The 19,987-nt window shown below is 39.3% G+C and overlaps 2 protein-coding genes across 2 annotated transcripts; one reads left to right on the forward strand and one right to left on the reverse strand.

Annotated features, from left to right (window-relative positions):
* Positions 1 to 1,874: 1,874 nt before the first annotated feature.
* Positions 1,875 to 7,201, reverse strand: napgb (N-ethylmaleimide-sensitive factor attachment protein, gamma b). Its single transcript, XM_083927878.1, has 12 exons — positions 7,055 to 7,201; positions 6,746 to 6,813; positions 6,556 to 6,640; positions 6,460 to 6,477; positions 6,345 to 6,375; positions 6,141 to 6,250; positions 5,880 to 5,946; positions 5,711 to 5,781; positions 5,161 to 5,239; positions 4,623 to 4,702; positions 4,316 to 4,445; positions 1,875 to 3,098 (listed from the first exon to the last, which is right to left on the reverse strand). Exons 1-12 carry the CDS (start codon positions 7,108 to 7,110, stop codon positions 2,958 to 2,960), a joined length of 936 nt encoding a protein of 311 aa, XP_083784004.1. The 5' UTR covers positions 7,111 to 7,201; the 3' UTR covers positions 1,875 to 2,957.
* Positions 7,202 to 9,843: 2,642 nt separating this feature from the next.
* Positions 9,844 to 19,560, forward strand: rab12 (RAB12, member RAS oncogene family). The gene is made up of 6 exons (XM_083928478.1): positions 9,844 to 10,225; positions 11,220 to 11,280; positions 14,598 to 14,736; positions 16,085 to 16,174; positions 16,553 to 16,657; positions 17,423 to 19,560. Exons 1-6 carry the CDS (start codon positions 10,000 to 10,002, stop codon positions 17,528 to 17,530), a joined length of 729 nt encoding a protein of 242 aa, XP_083784604.1. The 5' UTR covers positions 9,844 to 9,999; the 3' UTR covers positions 17,531 to 19,560.
* Positions 19,561 to 19,987: the final 427 nt, after the last annotated feature.

Consider the following 19,987-nt stretch of genomic DNA (forward strand, 5'->3'; position numbering starts at 1 on the left):
GTGGAATGAAATGTGAAATTGTACCTGTATGTTAAGGCAATGTTAAGCTATGATAGAGGTCCAGAGATCTGCAAATAAAACATCTGGAAAGGCGTCGAGTTTTGCATCCAGCTGCTTTTTGCTTGTGGAGGAGGACTGTGAGTGAGCAGGTAGAGAACCTGTGTCAGCAGGATTTATCAGAAAACACTAACCAAACCTACTGCATCAACCCAATACCTTTAACTTCTACACTATCTTTCATTTTAACACATCCGTTTGTCTCTCTCTCTTTGTTTGCTAGCATTGTTATTGCATTATATAACAGTAATGCAAAGTATCAGCTCTCAATTCACTTCACTCCATTGGCATGAGCGTAACATATACAATATTGCCAAAGCGTCAAAAAATAATGAATAATACATGGTGTTAATGTGCTGTAAATGTGAAGAATATAAGGACAAACAAGTGCATTAGGAAAATAATTATTATGTATCATAAAGAAGGGGATATAAGTAATGAAAACTGTAGTGGACTAATCCGATTAATACTTGCCCACAGGAATGGCTCAGCTTATTAAAAGCTCCAGTGATCAATGTGCCATCCCCAAACCTGCTTTACTCAGTGTGTGTGTGTGTGTGTGTGTGTGTGTGTGTGTGTGTGTGTGTGTGTGTGTGTGTGTGTGTGTGTGTGTGTGTGTGTGTGTGTGTGTGTGTGTGTGTGTGTGTGTGTGTGTGTGTGTTTGTTTGTGGTATGCTGATGCATGTGCAGGTCCCAGCGTAGCAAAGATGTTCATTTCAACATTAGCTAATAGTTAAGATCACTATTTTCTCGGTTTTCTCGGCTGATTGAAATAGGCACTTACATACATGTATAGAAACACATCCCCACACTTTCGTTTACAACAGTAGGAAAAACACAGGTGTAATAGGTAACATTAAAAGTTTGATGAGTTGTCTAGATGGTAACCCAATATTTGTGAAAGTCTTGCAAGAAAGTTAAGATTAGTCATCAAGATCGAATGGTTAAAGACAGCATAGGTGGGCGGGAACTGAGTCTCACCCTCTTGACACGACCCAGTCTAAGGGTCCTGGTATTGTACATGATAGGTCACTGGGACACTTCAATGAAACTGAGCCATTGGTAACCAAATTTGTTTCACCTGTGCTTTTCCTGCTATGATGTCAAAATGTCTGTTGTGAACCAGGTAATGTAGGTGTTTCATACGGCGAGGGGAAATAAATGTCAGTTATTAAAAAACATGTGGCATAGAAGTGGTTTAAGAGAGTGTAGAATGGGTTGTATTGCATTGACAGGACTTCATTTATTTTAAATCTGGGCTGTTGGAACCTTAGTGCATGTTTTTGCTCCATCTCATGTAGGTCCCATGCGTTTTGCGTCCGTAGGTTGTATGAGGGAGAAAATGTAACAAATAGATTTTCCCCTCCCCTCAACACCTCCTAGAAAAAACGGCTCCTCAGCTCTAATTTATCATTATAAACTATTACAAGGTGTTAGCTCACACATTGCTCGGTCTAATGAAGTCTTTTGTAAATACTGTTCATGATTTTAAGCTACACTTTGGATTAATAAGCTCTTCCGTTTTGATCTTGCTGATGCACAGATGCAACGCAGATAATGAGAGGGCATTACACAAGTAGTATGAATGTGTGTGTGTGCATTAGATACTGCTTAACAGGGAGAGGGCATTAGCCTGATCAGAGATAAATAGGTTTTTAGGAAGCTACACAGTCATTACATGTCTGTCAGAGGCCATTTTGGTGCAGACATCTTCCGCTGCTGTTAGTCTCACTGATATGGAAAATGAGTTCGCTAACTCGTTTAAGAAAATGCACAGACACCATAAAATGCCACACAATCACAATGGAAATGTTTATTGATGCAGGTGCAGAGTTTGGAGATATGCTTTTGAGGAATATACGAGAATTCGGCAACAGCACGAATAAAAAACATAATGTAAACAGTCCCTTTATCGCCTTTAGTTAAGAGGTATGAGAATCATTTTAATTGGCATGTCGATTATTTTGTCCTGAATAGTGAGCTTCTCACGTTTACAGTATAAGCAATAAGCTAGAATCACAAATCAGCATTAAAGAGGAAATCAAAGGGGAAAATGCACTGAAAACATCACTGCATGGTCCCTTTTTAAACGTTTAGTCACTTTAATCAAGTATAGTGCTGTAGGGATAGGGAGTAAAGACACAGCTATGACTATTTTTTAGTTTACAGTGGAAGAGAACGCACACACTTCAAAAAACAGTCCACAATTGGCTACGAGCTGCGCCACCAGTAATTGTACTGTTCTTTTAAATTAAAAAGAAAATAAGTGCTAATGCTGAGTGTCATAGTGCCAATCGTTATTAAGAGTTAATATTCACAAATTCATAGCTTTGATATTGATTTAGCATTTGCATTATTCCAAACATGCGTTAACAAACTGATTGCATATTGTTGCAGTAACATTTCCAACAGGCTGCAGTCATGAACACTGAATAATTTACCTCTGTACAAATAAACACCTATACACTGATCAACTCGTTAGATATATTTAGAGTATTTCTGATTTCAATATACCTACAGTATAGCAATCTCGAGACTCACAAACAATAGGAGCCAAGTGTACAGCATCACAGAGACACAGAAATGACAACTTATACATACAACAGGCTTTCATACGTTATTGAACACTGAAGATTTTTCATCACACTGAGGATCCACCTCAAAGAAACACAAATTTTAAAAGGCTGCTCAAACTCGGGTTGAATCCTCTGCAATTCCAACTGTAACTGTTGGTTGTTTTTCTTTTTAAAAATTAGATTCTTCTAATTTCTTGCACGATAAAGATTACGCAGCCACACATCTGGGCTTCGGAGCAGGAAAGATTCGTCTAGGTTTTTAACTCATACATACAGAGGGTGTAGTGTTGGAGCAGCACATGGGTCGAGTCGGCACTCTGGAGGCTAACACAGCCCTCCCTCATAATCATCCTCATCCTCGGCGGCAGCTGGCGCTCCACTAGCGCCGCCTTGTGGACCAGCGGGGGCCTTCTTCTTCTTTCCTCCTCCTCCAGGTACCCTCAGGGAAATGGCCAGCTTGGCGTACTGTGAAGTAAAAGGAGTAATCTCAGATTTGAAAGAATCTGAAAAGGCATTTTCTTAATCAGCTCCTTAAGATAAAACCGTTTTGGTTCCTTCATATGAAATATTTCTGCATTTTTGTTCTTGTCTGTTAGTTAAAGTAAAAGGTTACAACTGAAGGGCTCCGTTTTGATTTTTTAATTGGCGACACCTATGGCGATAAGCAGTAATTGAAGGTGTTTTATGAAGCCTGTGAATGTTCTCATTTGTCCAGGTCATCGTTATCCTCAAAGCAATTTCAGTCAAAAGCAACTGGACTTGGTTATTTGTCTAGGAAGACGTTTCACCTCTCATCCAAGAGGCTTCATCAGTTCATGTACGCATCTGACCAGGCTGGGACTGGTGTTTTTTGAAGTTTCACCTTCTGTAGTAAACACTCTTTTCTTTGTTTGTTAGCCCATAGTAACCGTCCACTTGTAACGCTTGCAGAGACCAGAGAAAAAACAACAGTACGCCATTTCACACACAAATGAGTTGAAGAGCAAGTCTGTTGTGTTAGCTTCCTGGGAATGTCGCCACAGACACCCAGTTCATAATACTGCAAATGCGAGGGCTTTTATCAGTGGGTCATAGGCTCAATAATCACTGTGTTTCCTCATTTGGCGATAGATAGTGACTTAACAGACATGAAAATCTTAGAGATTATTACTTAGAGCAACAATGAATGAGAATGTGATGACAGATGTAGGGTTGTTTGTTTATGTTACCAGGCCTCTGTTGATCAAATCTCGTCAAACCACACACACGCAGTCCTGATGAAGCAGATTAGATGAGTGTTTCAGAGTTTAACACTTAATTATAACAACTAAAGCCCCGTTCAGACTGGAACTGTGTCTCTAGGGGATGCCAGGTGATTTTAACATTACCTCAGTGATATTAATCCCGTGACCTTATTTGAGGGTCATTTTTCACCCCTGCTCCGGTCATACAGCTGCAATTACTGTGTATTTTTCTGTGAACTTGCTGGTCCTGAGTCTTGTATTTTAAAGTGGATCACTGAGTTTTTTTAAACAGGAAGAGCAGCTTTTCCCTCTGCACCATGTACTCATGAGCTCAGTGTGAAATTTGACTTTTGTGTGAAAATAGAGAAAGTCAAACATGTTTTTCTCATCTGATAAGAGGCGCTTATACTCGTGTATATAAAACCCATTTAGTTGTAATTGTGTGTCAACAGCACTCACGTCATTGTCCATGTACTTCAGTAAAGGAGAGTTGCACACACGGTAGACCTGGTCCTCGTCCTGCTCGTCGTAGCCCTGCAGTAATGTCTCCATGGCAACGCTGTCTTCGCTTCCACTGTACCCGGGCAGACTGGTGGAGACCAAGGAGCACTTCATGTAATGATCCTCAATTTTCAAGGGTAAATAAACTCCCAAGGGAGACTTTGCATGAGGTTGAATTTTGACTGGGAAGCAAGAAAGTTTCCTGTTTGACTACAGGAAGTCAGCTGTCAGCAGGTAGAGTGAAAACATGATAGAAGAAACAAACCTGTAACTTTCTCTGACACATTTATCAGCTGCTACGTAGTCCCCTCTATGAAGGTGAACCAGCACTTGAGCAGTTGTTTTCTAAAGAATGAAAAAAAAGAACAGGCCAACATGCATGATTATATAAATATGCACTGAATAAATCACGTTGTATTATATTATTTTATAGGAGGTTTCCTCAGTGAGGGTTAGCTACAAAACAGCCCATAAAACATCTGGTAGGGACCTTTCGGATGCTGCACTTTTTTCTACCTTTTATTACTGATTCCAGACTAAACCAACAATAAATGTATCCTACTAATAACAGCCACAGACGTCCATAACCTTATGAAAGACTCCATACTCCATAAAAGTGCCATACTGTTGCATTTTGTAACATATTCCAACAAATGTTACCATATAGATTAGCTGAGATGAATACAGGTCAACTTAAATATACTATATACTGTATATAGAGACTATAACGTATATATCCTGCAGAGACACCTCAACCACTTTGATTAATGAATGATAAAAAAAACAACAACACAGTAACTCACCTTGAAGCACATAGGGAAATTCTCAATCTCTTTGTACATGTTCTTTTCTTTCTGCAGAGCGACTGACGCTTCATCCAGCCTGGTGAGAGAGACGGGAACAGAGTGGGGAATGATGAGGAGCAGGTTTTGTAGCGTTTATAGAGACAGATAAACGGCTTTGGGGTGGCAGTGTCCATCTGTCACAGTGGCAGCTTAATATTTGAATTATTTGAATCATTACTGAAATCAGCTTTAAAACCTTTATTTGTGGGAGAGATCTAAGTGAGTTTTCTGAATAAAAGTTCTCTCTCTCTCTCAGCTTTCTACATCAGCAGTATGTAGAAAGCTGTCAAGCATCAGCGGGGGGGGGGGGGGGGGGGTATACACCCTGGATAGGACGGCAGTCTATCGCAGGGCACATAGAGACGAACAGAGACAGACAACCATTCACACCTACGGGCAATTCTTAGAGTAATCAATTAACCTAACACGTGCATGTCTTTGGATTGTGGGAGGAAACCGGAGAACCCGGAGAAAACCCAAACTATATATATATATATATTTCCTTTACCTTCTTAACCTGACCAGAAGTCTGGAGGCTTTCCCCAGCAGTTCAACTGCCTGACGCAGGCGGTCCTCATTCTGCAGAGAGAAAACATGGATGTAAGTAAGCGAAAAGGAATAAAATTAACAATCAGCTTTAACAATTAATTCAGGTTTTTGTGGAAGCTCTATTTCACCTCAAACACACCAGCTGCCTTCTGATAGAGGTCCACAGCTTTCTCAAGGTTTAAAGGCTCTATCAGTCTGGTGATTAACAAAAGACAGGGTTTTTAGATAAAGGAAAAGTTCAAATCTGTTTGCTCCCTGAGTTAGCCTTGTACTACATCAATATCCCCCTTTTAGAGGAAGGATTTCCATTACAACTAAAAGATACAGTGTCATATAGGAATAAGGATAACTAACTAATTAAGTGTATTAAATGAGGTGGTATTTTTTACTTTCCAGCCCGGTCCAGAGCCATGGCAGCAGTGTCAGGAGTCCCATTCTCCATGTACATCATACAGGCTTTCTCTATGTACTGTATGGCCTCTGGCATCTTCTTTTGCTCCTGTTACAATGCAAACATAGCAGAGTTACACTTCTGCTGCACGCGCTTTACCTACGTCTGCCTGTTTTGACCTCAATGTTCAATGAGCACTCACCTTCGCCATCATACCTGCCTGTTCAATAGCCCTGAGGAAGGGGAAAAGGAATAGTGTTTGAATAAAACAAGTGTGTTTATGTTTGATTCTGCCTTAATACCGGGGTTATACTTACTTTGCAGCATGGAAAAGCCTGTAGGGAAGGTTAAGGAAATTAGGGAACAGACAGCAGTAATATCATGCATGTGTGGACAGAGTACAGAGAGGATACGTCTTGTTTTCTGTCTGGTACTCAGCTTCCTTCAGGTAGGCATCTTTGGCTTGGTCATACTGCTTCGCATTCTTGAAGCACACAGCTAAAATAAAAAAATAAAAGAACATACGCAGTTAGTTAGCAAAAAAAATGCGATATTTGATGAATTGTTGTTACATAATGCGTAATAGCGTTAATTTGAGGTTACCTGCTTTGGCGTATTCTGACGCAGCACTGTCGTAATCTGGTTTCCACTTGGTCAGACCTGTTTTTAAACTAACACAAACACGAATCAGCTGCAGTCTCCGTTTACTGACAGTTACATACCTGTGGCTCATTTACTGTCTATTAAATGCACCTATAATGAATTGCCGGCGCAAAAACACTGTCCGTGTATGTCGCATAACCCCAGGTGAAATAAAATGCCACAGTGGCCTTGACAGCTCCACTAGCTAACATCAGGAGGAAAACATTACATCGGGCGGGAGAATAAACGACACTATTTATCGCAACTCACCATTTTTCAGCTTTAGCTATGTGCTCATGAGCTTCGTTTATCTTCTGAGCAGCCATGCTGTCAACTAACTCGAAGAGGTATAACGAATTTGTTACGGATAAATGGATTTGACTGCTGCTCCGTCGATGTTTGGATTAACAGGAACTCCTCCCGTCACTCGATGTCGCAGGCTACGGGTGCCGCCGAGGACCAGATACAGCAGCAACGCGAAACACTGGCTGCATCGTGTTTTCAGCATAGACCAGGGTCTGCAACCCAGGGCTCTTGGGCCGCATGCGGCTCCCTGTAGCTTTGCCAAAAATCAGATAAACAATGTGTAAATAACTGGGTTTTTTTTTTGCACAGTGGGTAAGGGAAAACATTATATCTTGGAGTTCAAGATGATATTGAAAAACATATTAGGTGAAACTAAAATATGCGTCACGTCCTTGGTGTGCAGCCCAGCGCCTTTCCCTGCAGGTGCTAATCTGGAGTTGGTGACCCACGCTGCTGGTGGATAAATAAGTGTTTCGTGGAAATATTCATTTGCTTTCACATGATGATGGCTTACCTGTGTGCTTGATATGTGGTGAGGAATTATATGTAGGTTTATACTACATACTGTATAAACCTTTATAAGCTGTGACATCAAATATGTTTTGCGGCTCCAGACAAATTGTATCTGGTGGAAGAGGGGGCAAAACGGCTCTTTTGATAGTAAAGGTTGCAGACCCCTGGCATAGACTCATACACTGTGCATAGAGTGTATAATAAAGGCCTATATACAAAATTCACATGACACAACTGAATTATTTTCTAGCAATGTGGAAGAGTTATGGCACAGTTTCAACACACAGCGGGAAACTGACACTGTGTCTGTGCCTGCATCATTGGCTGCTGGTCAGTGGTGGAAAAAGTACTCAGGTATAACAGGTATGTAGTGTAAAAAAGGTTTATTTTGAAAGCAATGTTAAATCATTATATTGTATGATAAATCTCATGATCTTGCCTGGTAAACTGCATATATACAAATCTAAATGTGTCAAGTCATCCTCCCATTTAAACGTGTTTTTGATAGATTTTATTATTTTATTTTAATGCATCTCTAAATAATAAGATAATATAAGATAGTCCTTTATTGTCTCACAAGTAAGACATTTACATTGGTGCAGCAGTAAAGTGGATAGAGAAAAAAGTAATATACATATAACAAATCACATCAGTATATGCATATAACAGTAAACCATTTGCAATTTACAACAAGAAAAGAACATTTATAAGATTATTAATGATGTGTGACTTTGTTCCATTTACTTTCTTGATAAAGTTTTTTAACTACGGCGCAAAAAAACTCTGTTATGAGTAAAAGTATTAAAAATAAAAGTACCTAAAGTAAAACTACTCAATATGCAGAAAGGCCCATTTCAGAATAATATGTACAGCACTTGAATGCTTTAGCTGCTAAAGGTGGAGCTAATGTTAACTACAAAATATCATAATTTATTAGTTGGTTTATATTTTTTCTATTATTAATCTGAATCTGCAAAGTCACCAGTGAGTGAACCTGTTTATAATGTCTTACATTAAGATTTCTAGTACTTACACCTTTTATTTTACAGTATACTCAGCCTATAACTGCACTGCCTTCTGTAACTGCTGTCTATATTTTATATATCTTAGCATAGTCACATCTAGCCTCACTGTTTATTCTACATTCTGTATTTTTTCTATGTTATATATTATTCTGTACATTTCACCATTTGCATTTCTGGTTAGATGCTAAACTGCAGTAATACATTTAGATCTCGTCTAATCTTAACTGCAAAGGCGTCCTAAAACTTCAGGGGGACCAAAAACTCCAGGTTTAGGTCAACTAGTGTCAAGTGATTTAAAATAATTTCTTAATATGTTTGGAATTAAATCACACAATAGAAACTGACATGTAAGGGCCTAAATGCATGAGGGTCTCTGTGTCTACATCATTTTTTTTCAAACTCTTCAATATTTAAGTTTTGTGTACACATGTTGGTTATTATTCAATGAATGCTGGGGTCAGATATTCCAGCACAGAAAAACCACACACATTGCACATTGATTCCCAATCTTTGTGGGTTGTGGCCTCTTAAAGTAAAACAATAACTGTGTCTCAATTTCATCTAAGTTCTTTTTTTTTAAGTAGGGAGTAATGTGTTCCCACTGAAAATGTGACAAAATAAAGTATATACTAAATCTTCAGAATGGAGACAGACAAAAACATTGATTCTTGTGTGTGTGTGTGTGTGTGTGTGTGTGTGTGTGTGTGTGTGTGTGTGTGTGTGTGTGTGTGTGTGTGTGCGCGCGTGCATGCGTGCCTGCGTGTGTGTGTGTGTGTGTGTGTAAAGAAGTGGAGATTATATACTGTCTGGAGTGCAGAGTTTGGAGATTCGACCCTTCATCACAGGATGTTGTGTTTATTGCAGTTGTTGAACTTGTGTTGGGGAACTCTGAACCTAAGGCCAAATAATGGTGAATGGATCTACTATGAAGATATTTAAAAGTAGGTCAAAGACCTACCACACTGATTTAACTGTTCATAGTGAAAGCATTGAGCAAGTGTCCTCCAGGAGTGGTGTGCAGTCATTTTAGAAGTTTTACACTGCAGGAGGTTCTGTGCTGCATGGCTCCTCGCAGCACATTTGTCCGAAATCATAGCAAACCACGAGTCTTTGTTTGATCAAAAATGAAAGGCTCTAAATTGGAAAATTACAGAGAAGCAAACGGAAGCGGAAGTGTGTTGTAATGTGGCCAATGACGTCACGGCGGCTCCGGTCTCTAATGGCTGAACAACAACAACTGTCGGCGAGAGACAAACTTTCACAAACTTCTGCAGAGACAAAAGAAAGTCGGAAACAGCTACCTGTTTCGCTTGTATAACAGTTTGGGTGCGTTCGTTTGTTTTTCTTGTAATTACAAATGTGTAATTACTGATGGATTCCAGATATGACATACCGCGGAGGGCCGGTGGTGTCAGCGGGGGCTCCGCGAACTCGTCCCCCGCTCTGGGGGCTCAGTCGCGCCGCAGGAAGATGCCTCCAAGACCCGCTGATTTTAAACTTCAAATTATCATTATTGGCTCCCGGGGTGTTGGTAAAACCAGCATCATGGAGAGATTTACCGACGACACTTTCTGCGAAGCCTGCAAGTCGACCGTAGGTGAGGACAGGATACTTGTTTTTGACAAGTTTGCATTTAGCAGGGCTATGTCTACTTACTGGAACAAATATACTAAAACCACCACAGGCCGGGCGATATTAACGTGCTGTCCACTGCGTAAGTGTGTAATGGGACTCAACAGACGTAACACTAATGGCTGTAGCGAGCCAACTTAAGCTAACGGTAACAAAAACACTGTACTAGCTAACAAAACTGTCTTAGCTATTCAACTACGCAGTGAAGCTACTTACGTTAGACAAACACGTGTGATGCTCGGTATAGTGTTTTGGGTGGTTGATGCTTTTCAGGCTGTTTAGCAGAAACTATTAGAGCCCATCTACACAGGGAGAGAGACTGGATAGCATCTGCAGCTGTCCAGTAATTAGTTAACTTAATTTGCTGCTGTTGAGTCAGTTTTGTTTATTTTAAGTATGTAGTCTTGTCCCTTCAATAACCATCATTGAATGTCATCTCTGTTTCTGAACAGCCATTTTTCATATTTCTCTATATTAAGAGCTGACATTGCATATCTCTATATGAAAACACGTGATCACTTTGAGGGATTTTCTTTGAAAAAGAGAAACAAGAGCACCTTGTTGTTAATTGCTCTGCCATGGTTATAGATGCTGCAATCTCAAGATACACAAAAAAAAAAACCCTACATATGTGGGATCAAGTAAACAGTCCTGTGACCAAAACAACAGCCAGTCATAGTGTCCAATCCCAAAATAGTCCCACACAGGCAGCTGCTATGGCAGAGCTCCATTTGTGCCCGTCATTCCTGTGACACGGCTCCAAATTAATATTGTGTTCCTTTGATCGCAGATTACCATTAAATAAAAATAGAATTTAACCAGACATTACCCGTAATGCAAAGGAGGGATGTCATTTTTGTCATGCAGCTCAACAAATAAACCAAAAACTACAAAAACAACACAGTAAAATGCTGTTACTTTTATGGGTCCACATGCGTGTTTCTGATTTCCCCTCATAGGAGTTGACTTCAAAATCAAGACGGTGGAGTTGAGAGGGAAGAAGATAAGACTACAGATATGGTGAGTAATTGGACAGAAGTCTCCACTTCCTTTACTCCACTGCATGGTGCATTTCCTGTGTGTGCCCTGTTACTTTGCAGGATGCTCAAAAAAAAATAACTGGTGGCTCTCAGCTGTAGAGTGGGTAATGCATGTGCTAAACTTTAAAAAAAGCTTAATTGCATGAGGTGTCCACGCCCAATATTAAAAACCTGTGGCTCGAGTGGGAATTTAACTTCATGTGCAGCAGCACATAATCATACTCACCATGTTGTTGTCTATAGTTAGCAATCACTTTATTAATCAGGTACTATTGGTGTTACCTCTACATTTAGTAGTTTCCTCTAATCTGTATTAATGACATTCAACTACACACATATGTGAGAACACACAGAAAACGCATTTTTACAATATATATATGCTATATATATATATATATATATATATATATATATATATATATATATATATGCAATATATATATATGCAATATATATATATATATGCAATATATATATGCAATATATATGCAATATATATATGCAATATATATATATATATATATATATATATATATTTACACAGTTCATCAAATCCCGCACTGAATACCTCCTCCGATTGCAAGGTTAAACTGCACTTTAATTATAATGCAATTCAATGTTTTAAAGTAAAACACTTTGCCACAATTGCAGAGACATTGTTCAAACCCTGACAGTAGCACTTGCACAAGAGCCATTAATAGTAGTGTTTGTGAGTGGGAAGCCAGTGAGGGATAATGTCATTGTCGCTGCTCTGGCAACTGCTGCTGGTTACTAACCTCTGTATGTCACATGCCCTCCCGATGTAGCTCCTTGTTTGCAGTTATAAGGGAAATAGCATGTCAACATCACCATACAACTTCTGACTAGTACTGTATGTAGATGCGTGTACCCCAAAATTAAAAGAATAAGTTCTTGTGAACTATACTGTACAATAAACTTTTTTATGTCTGCACTAATCTGACATACCTGCAGAATTGGTTGTCATAGTCCAACCGTAGCACTAACACCTTTCACAGATTCTTTTTAAAGTTCTCAATGAGTGGTAGTAATTTGATCTGATTTTACTTTATCACATTTCTCCTATACTAATAAGAAGATACATTAAGAAAAAATGTCATCTTTTGTTCCAATACCCTCATTAATCAGCTAATGATGTACAGTATGTTTGATAGTATACAATGTTAAGCTTGCCATTGGAGATGCACGTATAGTGCTATTTTAGCTGGATATTTATCAGACTGAATAGCCTTTTGTCTCACCTCATTCTTATCTCGTCCTTCTACTATTTGAGTTTTAAAAATCAGAGATGTGTGCAGTGATTCAGAGGTCCTGAACCAATATTTATTATTGCTCAACCAGACCACCAGTGATGGGGATGATGTTATTTCAGCGGTTTGATTCTATTATGCCCCTACTTGTGTCTTGTGATTTTAACTAGGCCTTAATTGCATTTTGAAAACATCTAGTGTTTTTGTCCATGATTGAAAAATGCCACAAATTACAGTTTGTAAATATTTTTGTACTGACTGAGTATATGACTGTGTGACAGTGTTGGGCTAAAACATGGGAACTCCATCGCTTATTTCACTAATGCATCTGTCCTGTTCACTAATACCCCCTCCACCCTCCCACCTCCACATCACATCTCCCCTTTACCATGTCCCGTTTTATCCCCGTTCCTCTGCCCACCATGCGACCTGTCCGTTCAAGATGGCTGTCGTCAGTGTGTCTTGTCTGTCATGTCGAACTTCTCACATCAAGCTCCATCACTGCCACGCCACGCCCGGCCTTACCTAACCCTGCCATTGTGCTGCTGTGTCTCTGTCTGCTCTTCTGCTCATAAGCCTGACTGTGACTCACAATGGGAACAGGGAGAGACTAGCTGGCTGAAGGTACAGTAACACTGCACTGTGACTGCAGCTCGATCTGCTTATCATGCTGCTAACACAGACTCAAATGATCTGCTGAATCATAACATGCCCCGAAATGAATCCACACATGCATTTAAAAATGTCTTTGCACCTTTTACATTTTTAAAACCAAGAGTTCATTTCCAAAATGCGTTATATTTAGTTTGGTTGAATTTTAAGTGACTGTACTCCATTTTGCTCAACCTATAATATCTGCTATTGCTTAGAATATGCAACGCGTAATAAATGGTAATGATAAAACACTATAATGTAGTTGTACGCAGATATAAGATCACTTTCTATCTGTTTTTTAATGTGCATGGCTTTGTTGAGGACTCTATTCTGATTGGTCAATTACAGCATTCTACATTATAGCATCTATTATTTCTGAATAACACATCAGTCTGTTATTATTTCTGAAAGACAGACTGATGAAAGACTCAGAGGATCGTTTTAAAATCAATAGTCATTTTTACATTAATATTTTGTGTCAAGTGATTTTTTTTTAGTGTTATAAGCAGGATAATGTGGAACAAACGGGTCATTATTGCAAATGAAACCTCTTTAAGGTGATGCAGAACTTCTCTGCGAAATCCTGCTCACTCTACATTATCCCTTACGTATTTTCAACAGTTAGTACGTCTCTTCTGATGACACATTTGACATCATTAAGACTTTTTTTTCTTCTATATTGTCTTATTCTAGTTATCTGTTTATCATACACCAGCCTCTAGGGCACAGCCAAATGCTGCTAAAATATGCAAGTGGCTGGTAAAATTTGAACATTCACTAGCCATGTGGTGGATGGACAGAAAAGTTCATTTTGCACCCCGTCAGCCTCCACTTATGGGTGGTCACAGTTGACAAATCCATTCATAAACACCAATATGTGTGCTTACATTATAGTTAAACCATTTATGAATTGTTAACATACCGCTTATTAAAGCTAAACCAAAGTGTCATTTCCTAACTGTACATGGGATGTCCACTCAAATTGTAGATATCTCATTTTGGAACAAAACTCTTGGGGTGTCTATTGTGTTTTAGCTAGATAGCAAACGATAATGTGGATACCAGATTAACCCGCATTCAGTGTTTTAAAATGTACATACTAAAACAATCCTTGAATGTATTGTTGTCATTATTGATTAATGACATTGAATTTGCTATGACTGATCACAGAATTGATTCTTCCTCCCTCATTTGTTGTTTGATCATTGCATTGCTTTTTTAAAACATTGACCTATGAGTCACTTTCAACTTTAATTAAGGAAAATGCCTTTGATCAAATCAGTCAATCAGCTGTTTGGTATGCAGAGGAGTCTTGATGACCTTGCACTGACTGTGCAGACTTCTGTTTACAATGAGTTTGATTCATGTCATCCAGGGACACTGCTGGCCAGGAGAGGTTCAACAGCATCACATCAGCCTACTACAGAGGCGCCAAGGGAATAGTGCTAGTGTATGACATCACAAAGCAGGAGACCTTTGAGGACCTGCCCAAATGGATGAAAATGATAGACAAGGTAAACTGTCAGAATGCTGGAGCTAGATGTGTGCTTTCTCTGTGTGGACCTTTGGGATTTCCTTCTGCCATCATTATATTCCAGACATGTCAGAAAGTGTGTTACAAAGCCAACTTTTGCCTTTTACGGTGATAAAACAATTCCTTTGCGTCTGTCATGCATCTGCCACTAAATATAAAAGATAAATCCAATAACATTGCCAACCCTTCCATACCTCCTCTGATATTCACCCTTCAGTTTTACCTTTGTCTTTAATCTCATCAGCACTGGCAGCAGTTCCATGAGCTAGAGGTGTTTTTCCAGGTGTCACTTTGCAGAAGCACTTCACAGATACTGATTTTTTATTTGAGAATTTTGAGATATTAATTTTCTTAGTTCGGGCCACACGGTGGTGTAGTGGTTAGCACTGTCGCCTCCCCGTGTCTGCGTGGGTTTCCTCCGGGTTCTCCGGTTTCCTCCCACAGTCCAAAGACATGCATGTGTTAGGTTCATTGATTACTCTAAAAAAAAATGCCCTTAGGTGTGAATGGTTGTCTGTCTCTGTTCATCTCTATGTGCCCTGCGATAAACTGGCGTCCTGTCCTGGGTGTACCCCCCCCCGCGACCCCGACCCCGGGATAAGCGGTTGAAGATGAATGAATGAATGAATTTTCTTTGCATAATCCATAACATACATAAACATTTTTGATAGTTGCCCCCCCCCCCCCTTACCTTTTTTGTTACTAATAATGGGGACCAAGAAATAGTAACTAAACTGTGATTGGCATTTCATTGATGAAAAATGAACATGTCACTTCTCTCTGTCGGACGAACTAGGGAATGGTGAAGTCTTTGGCATTCCTGTGCTTCAGTGTGTTATTTATCGGCTGACATACACTGATATAATAATTCTGCAATGAGCTAATGCGGTACCTGGTCTATTTACCAGCCGGTCTCTGTTTTCAATCGGAAAATTGTCTTGAATTTATTTTGTCATTTTTATGATTACATTAATCATCAATACATCAGTATTCACTGCAAGTCCCACATTAGCATCACACAGAAATGGATCAAACATTGAAATAAATTATGTCCTAATAGGCTTTTCACTTTAGTTTTATAGGTAGCTTCACAAGAATACAATGCTCATAAAGTGATGTTGTTAATTGCACAGAAAAGGTCTATTTTTTTAGAATAACAACCTTAAGGTGTAATTTTTGTGAAGTTCCCCTTAAGTTGCAGCACTGTCAGTTTCCATGTTGTCAGTATGCTGAACGTGTTTCAATTCAGTAATCTGTTAAGACTTTGATGAACTGTGAGGCTGATGGTGTCCTGACGCGTCTCCTCTCTGCTCCCTGTTCTGTGTCAGTACGCCTCAGAGGAAGCAGAGCTCCTCCTGGTCGGGAACAAGCTAGACTGTGAGACTGATCGTATCATCTCCAGACAGCAGGGAGAGAGGGTGGGTTCAACACTCAAATGAGTCAACATCCTCATATGACAAAACCACATCTTCTTTTTCCCTCATGTTTTTCATTTTCTCAAATCAAATGCAGTAGTTCAAACAACAGATGTATTAATATTCTTTATGAGCGAACCAGCTTGAACGTTCCCTCAGTAACTGCAGGTAAATAAATAAATAGAAATGGTAAATAATGCAGAATGAAGGGCAGATAGATGCTTTCAGTATGCTGACGGATTGTCTGAACATGGACTTTGAGTGCTTCAAAGACACACTGATGCCCTCCTTCAGAAACTGACATTAATAAATGCTCCTGTTGAATGATTCAGTTGTTCTTTGAGCTGACATTGAGCTAATTTTACTCTGTATGTGTTGCAGTTTTCCTCTCGAATAAGTGGAATGCGCTTCTGCGAAGCTAGTGCCAAGGATAATTTCAATGTGGATGAGATCTTCCTGAAGCTTGTGGATGACATACTTAGCAAGGTTCGTGTGTTATCAGTCAAGCCTGACTAAATATCCATCCTTCCTTAACATAAAAGAATAACATAAACAAACATTTTTAGTAATGATCCCTTAGATTTGGTTATCAACTGTGAGCAAGATACGTGTCGAGCAGGACATTTAATAGTACTTACTGGTGGACAAACTATAATACCAACGCGGTTTCTAAATTACTGCTAATATTTATTTTTATATATCAGCAATTTCTCTGCTGCAGTTTCTTGTCACTTATCGACTAACACGTGCCATATTGATGTATATGATGTAAGCGAATATCAGCTAATATATTGGCCAATATAATATCCAAATTAAAAGTAAACACATTAAATGTATCACTTTCTGTCAGCATTTGATTGTTAATCAGATAAGGTTACTTCAGTAAAAACACACTTTTGTAATCGACTATTCTTTGTACAGACATTCTTGTGTGGCTCTCATTCTGCCTAAATAATTAATTGTCATGGGTTATAAACCTCATTAAAAAAGCTTTCTTATCCGTTACTTCTTCTTTTCTACAAGAGTTCTCATTTTTAGAATATTTATTTTCAGATTATTTCCCCCACTTTATAAACCTCATACAGTCACAGGATTATCTTGCTCCTTGAATCTTAATTCATTGCTTTCATTCTTTCCTACAAATCGGGCTTATTCAGATCATTGCACTCAATAAGTCACTGGACGTGTACCTAAATATTCAATACATTAACCCTGTGTTCCCTGAATTGTCCTCTGTTCCTGATACAACAGATGCCTCTGGAAGTTCCCAACAAGGAGCTTTCCAACAGTGTCCTGTCTCTGCAGCCTGAACCGGAAGTGCCTCCGGAGTTGCCTCCTCCCCGCATGCGCTGTTGCTGAGAGTCAGAGTGGTCCTCCATCCGACTTGCACACACACACACACACACACACACACACAAACACACACACACACACACATATGCAAATTACCAATCTGGCCACCAGGGGGCAGCAAACAGCAGCAGTTTGGAATTATTGACTGCTAATGTAAGATGCATGGTCTCTCTCAACAACCAGTATTATCTTCCCCTGTTTTTTCTCCTGTACACTATGACTGTACTACACTAACACTTAGGCCTGGGGAATCACCTACCAACCCTTCTGTCTACACTTGACCCGGACTACCTCATTCTTCGGACCGTTAGGCTAGCTGTGCCCCGCAGGTGCCTTCGAGGTAGAGAGCCCTCTGGTAGCAGTTGCACATTTTACAAGGAGGGTGATTATTGAGGGCCTTCTTTTAACGAATACTCATCACATACACACACTGTACACTTAATTTGACATTGTCTTGAGTTTCCCTGACGGTCTGGTATCTCTGCACCATCTAGCTTACAGAAAAGGGATAACACTATCTTCAGCTTAGTTTAAAATTCCACATCTAGGTACAGTAGATTTATATTCTTATTAACGAGTTGACTTTAAGGTAAACAAAAGCACATGATGTAAATACGGTGTTTTGCTGTAATGACTGGACAAGGTGCAGATGTTTGCGGCGAGCAGTAGGTGGTTGTGCGGTGGTGGATCATATCAGTTTGTATCTCTTTGCCTTAAAGTGTTGAAGTGGCTGGAACGGCTTCACATTTGTGTAAATTGTGATGTTTTGCACTACAATCCATCTTACCTAGTTAAGCTGACACACAGAAACAAGAAAGTACACGACTCGTATTTTAGTAAAGATCAATGTTGCCTCGGTAGTGGCCGCTCTGAGCTTCCGTACACCCTGTTAAAGTGAGATGGAGATGCAAGGAGAGATGGGTAATGTAGTCTGTGGTGGTTTCACAGGGGCATCTCCATGTGTGTTACTGGCTTTTAGAGGGAGTGCAGACAGTGAGTAGCTAGTAGACACACACATGGTTTTAGCCTTTGTTTTTTTAACTAATATTGCAAAATGTTTATTATTTCCTCTGAATTCAGATACAGCTTAAAGAAGAATGTTTGAGTCTCCCTTTTCGGGAGGAAGAATTGCAGTAAGGTTTGTTTAGTATTTGAAGGACTCAGGAAACTTTGATCGGCTCATATCTGCTCATTTTGACAGGCTTTTATCGTAGATTTGATTTGAGTTTCATGACAAGTTGATAAAGAAACATATTCGTACAAAGAGAAGGGGGGGGGTGTTTGTGTTTCTAAGAAGAGGTCAGCCCTTTTTAATTTATGATTTGGCCGTTTGTTACAGAGCAGTCTGCGTGGATCCACTTGTACATTATCAAAAATACTAGGCTATGCATGTTAAGCCTCCCTGTGTTCATAGATATTGATAAAGATTTAATTCTTCCGTCTTTTTTTGTTAAATGGATGCAATATTGTAGCACTGTGAGCGTTTGTTTTGTTTTTACATGTTGCAAAAGCCCGAGTGAGGGTGAGGAAGGACAAGTCCATCAAAATGACCTAAACTGACTTGCTATTGGTCCATTTGATATTTTTAAAATTGATTTGATTGTTAATTTGAAGTTTTCTGTTTTAAGTCAACTTTCTGTGGATTTAACCTTGCACATTACGTATATAGACAAATTAATAGTTTAGTACCAATTCAAATAAACGTGAGACCTTTGCTAACAAAACCGACATCCAAGCACATCTTGCAATAAGATTATCAGCCAGCAAACAACCGTACCAACTAGCTGCAACATTGCAGTTTTATATCACTTGTGTTTTGAAATGACAAACTAGTTTTGATATTGTTTTTGTGGAATGAAACCTTTCATTTGTCACTAACCCTGTGGTCTTTGTTTTAATAGCCAAGCCTTATACTACTCAGTGTTTTATTTGAAATGTGTATCCTTTAAGATGGAAGACTGTACTTTGTATTAAAACTGTTCCAAGTCTTTGAGAAGTTTTGGCATGTTTAAAGCGGATTTGTGGTATTTATAACTTGTGGCATTCTTGAACTAATGAAATGCAATTAAAGATATCTATATTTATTACCAGATTATGTTCTTGATTTTATTCTATGTGTGTCTTTCCAGAGGTGGGATGTGTGGTGTGGTGTCCCTGGAGTTCTTGAGTGGATCCCAGGAACACAGAAATAATAATAGATGATTTAGATAATTGGTTCATTTCAGTGGTATGTATTTCACTTGATCCTTATAAATAAAAGCAATGGCTGTAGGACCTGATTTAGAGCTACTGAGTCTGAGGTTCTTCCCTGAGGAAGAGGTGAGTAATGGTACACCCTGAATCCATCTTTGCACCTCATGTGAAGGTGTTCAATAACCAATGGAGTGTTTGTCATTAGGGCATGCGCACCAAAGCGTGTCAGACCTATAGTCCCGCCTGGTCCCTGAGAAAACGAGGGGTGTG

This window comes from Echiichthys vipera (genome assembly GCF_963691815.1).
Source record: "Echiichthys vipera genome assembly, chromosome: 15".
In the NCBI taxonomy this organism is placed as follows: Eukaryota; Metazoa; Chordata; class Actinopteri; order Perciformes; family Trachinidae; genus Echiichthys; species Echiichthys vipera.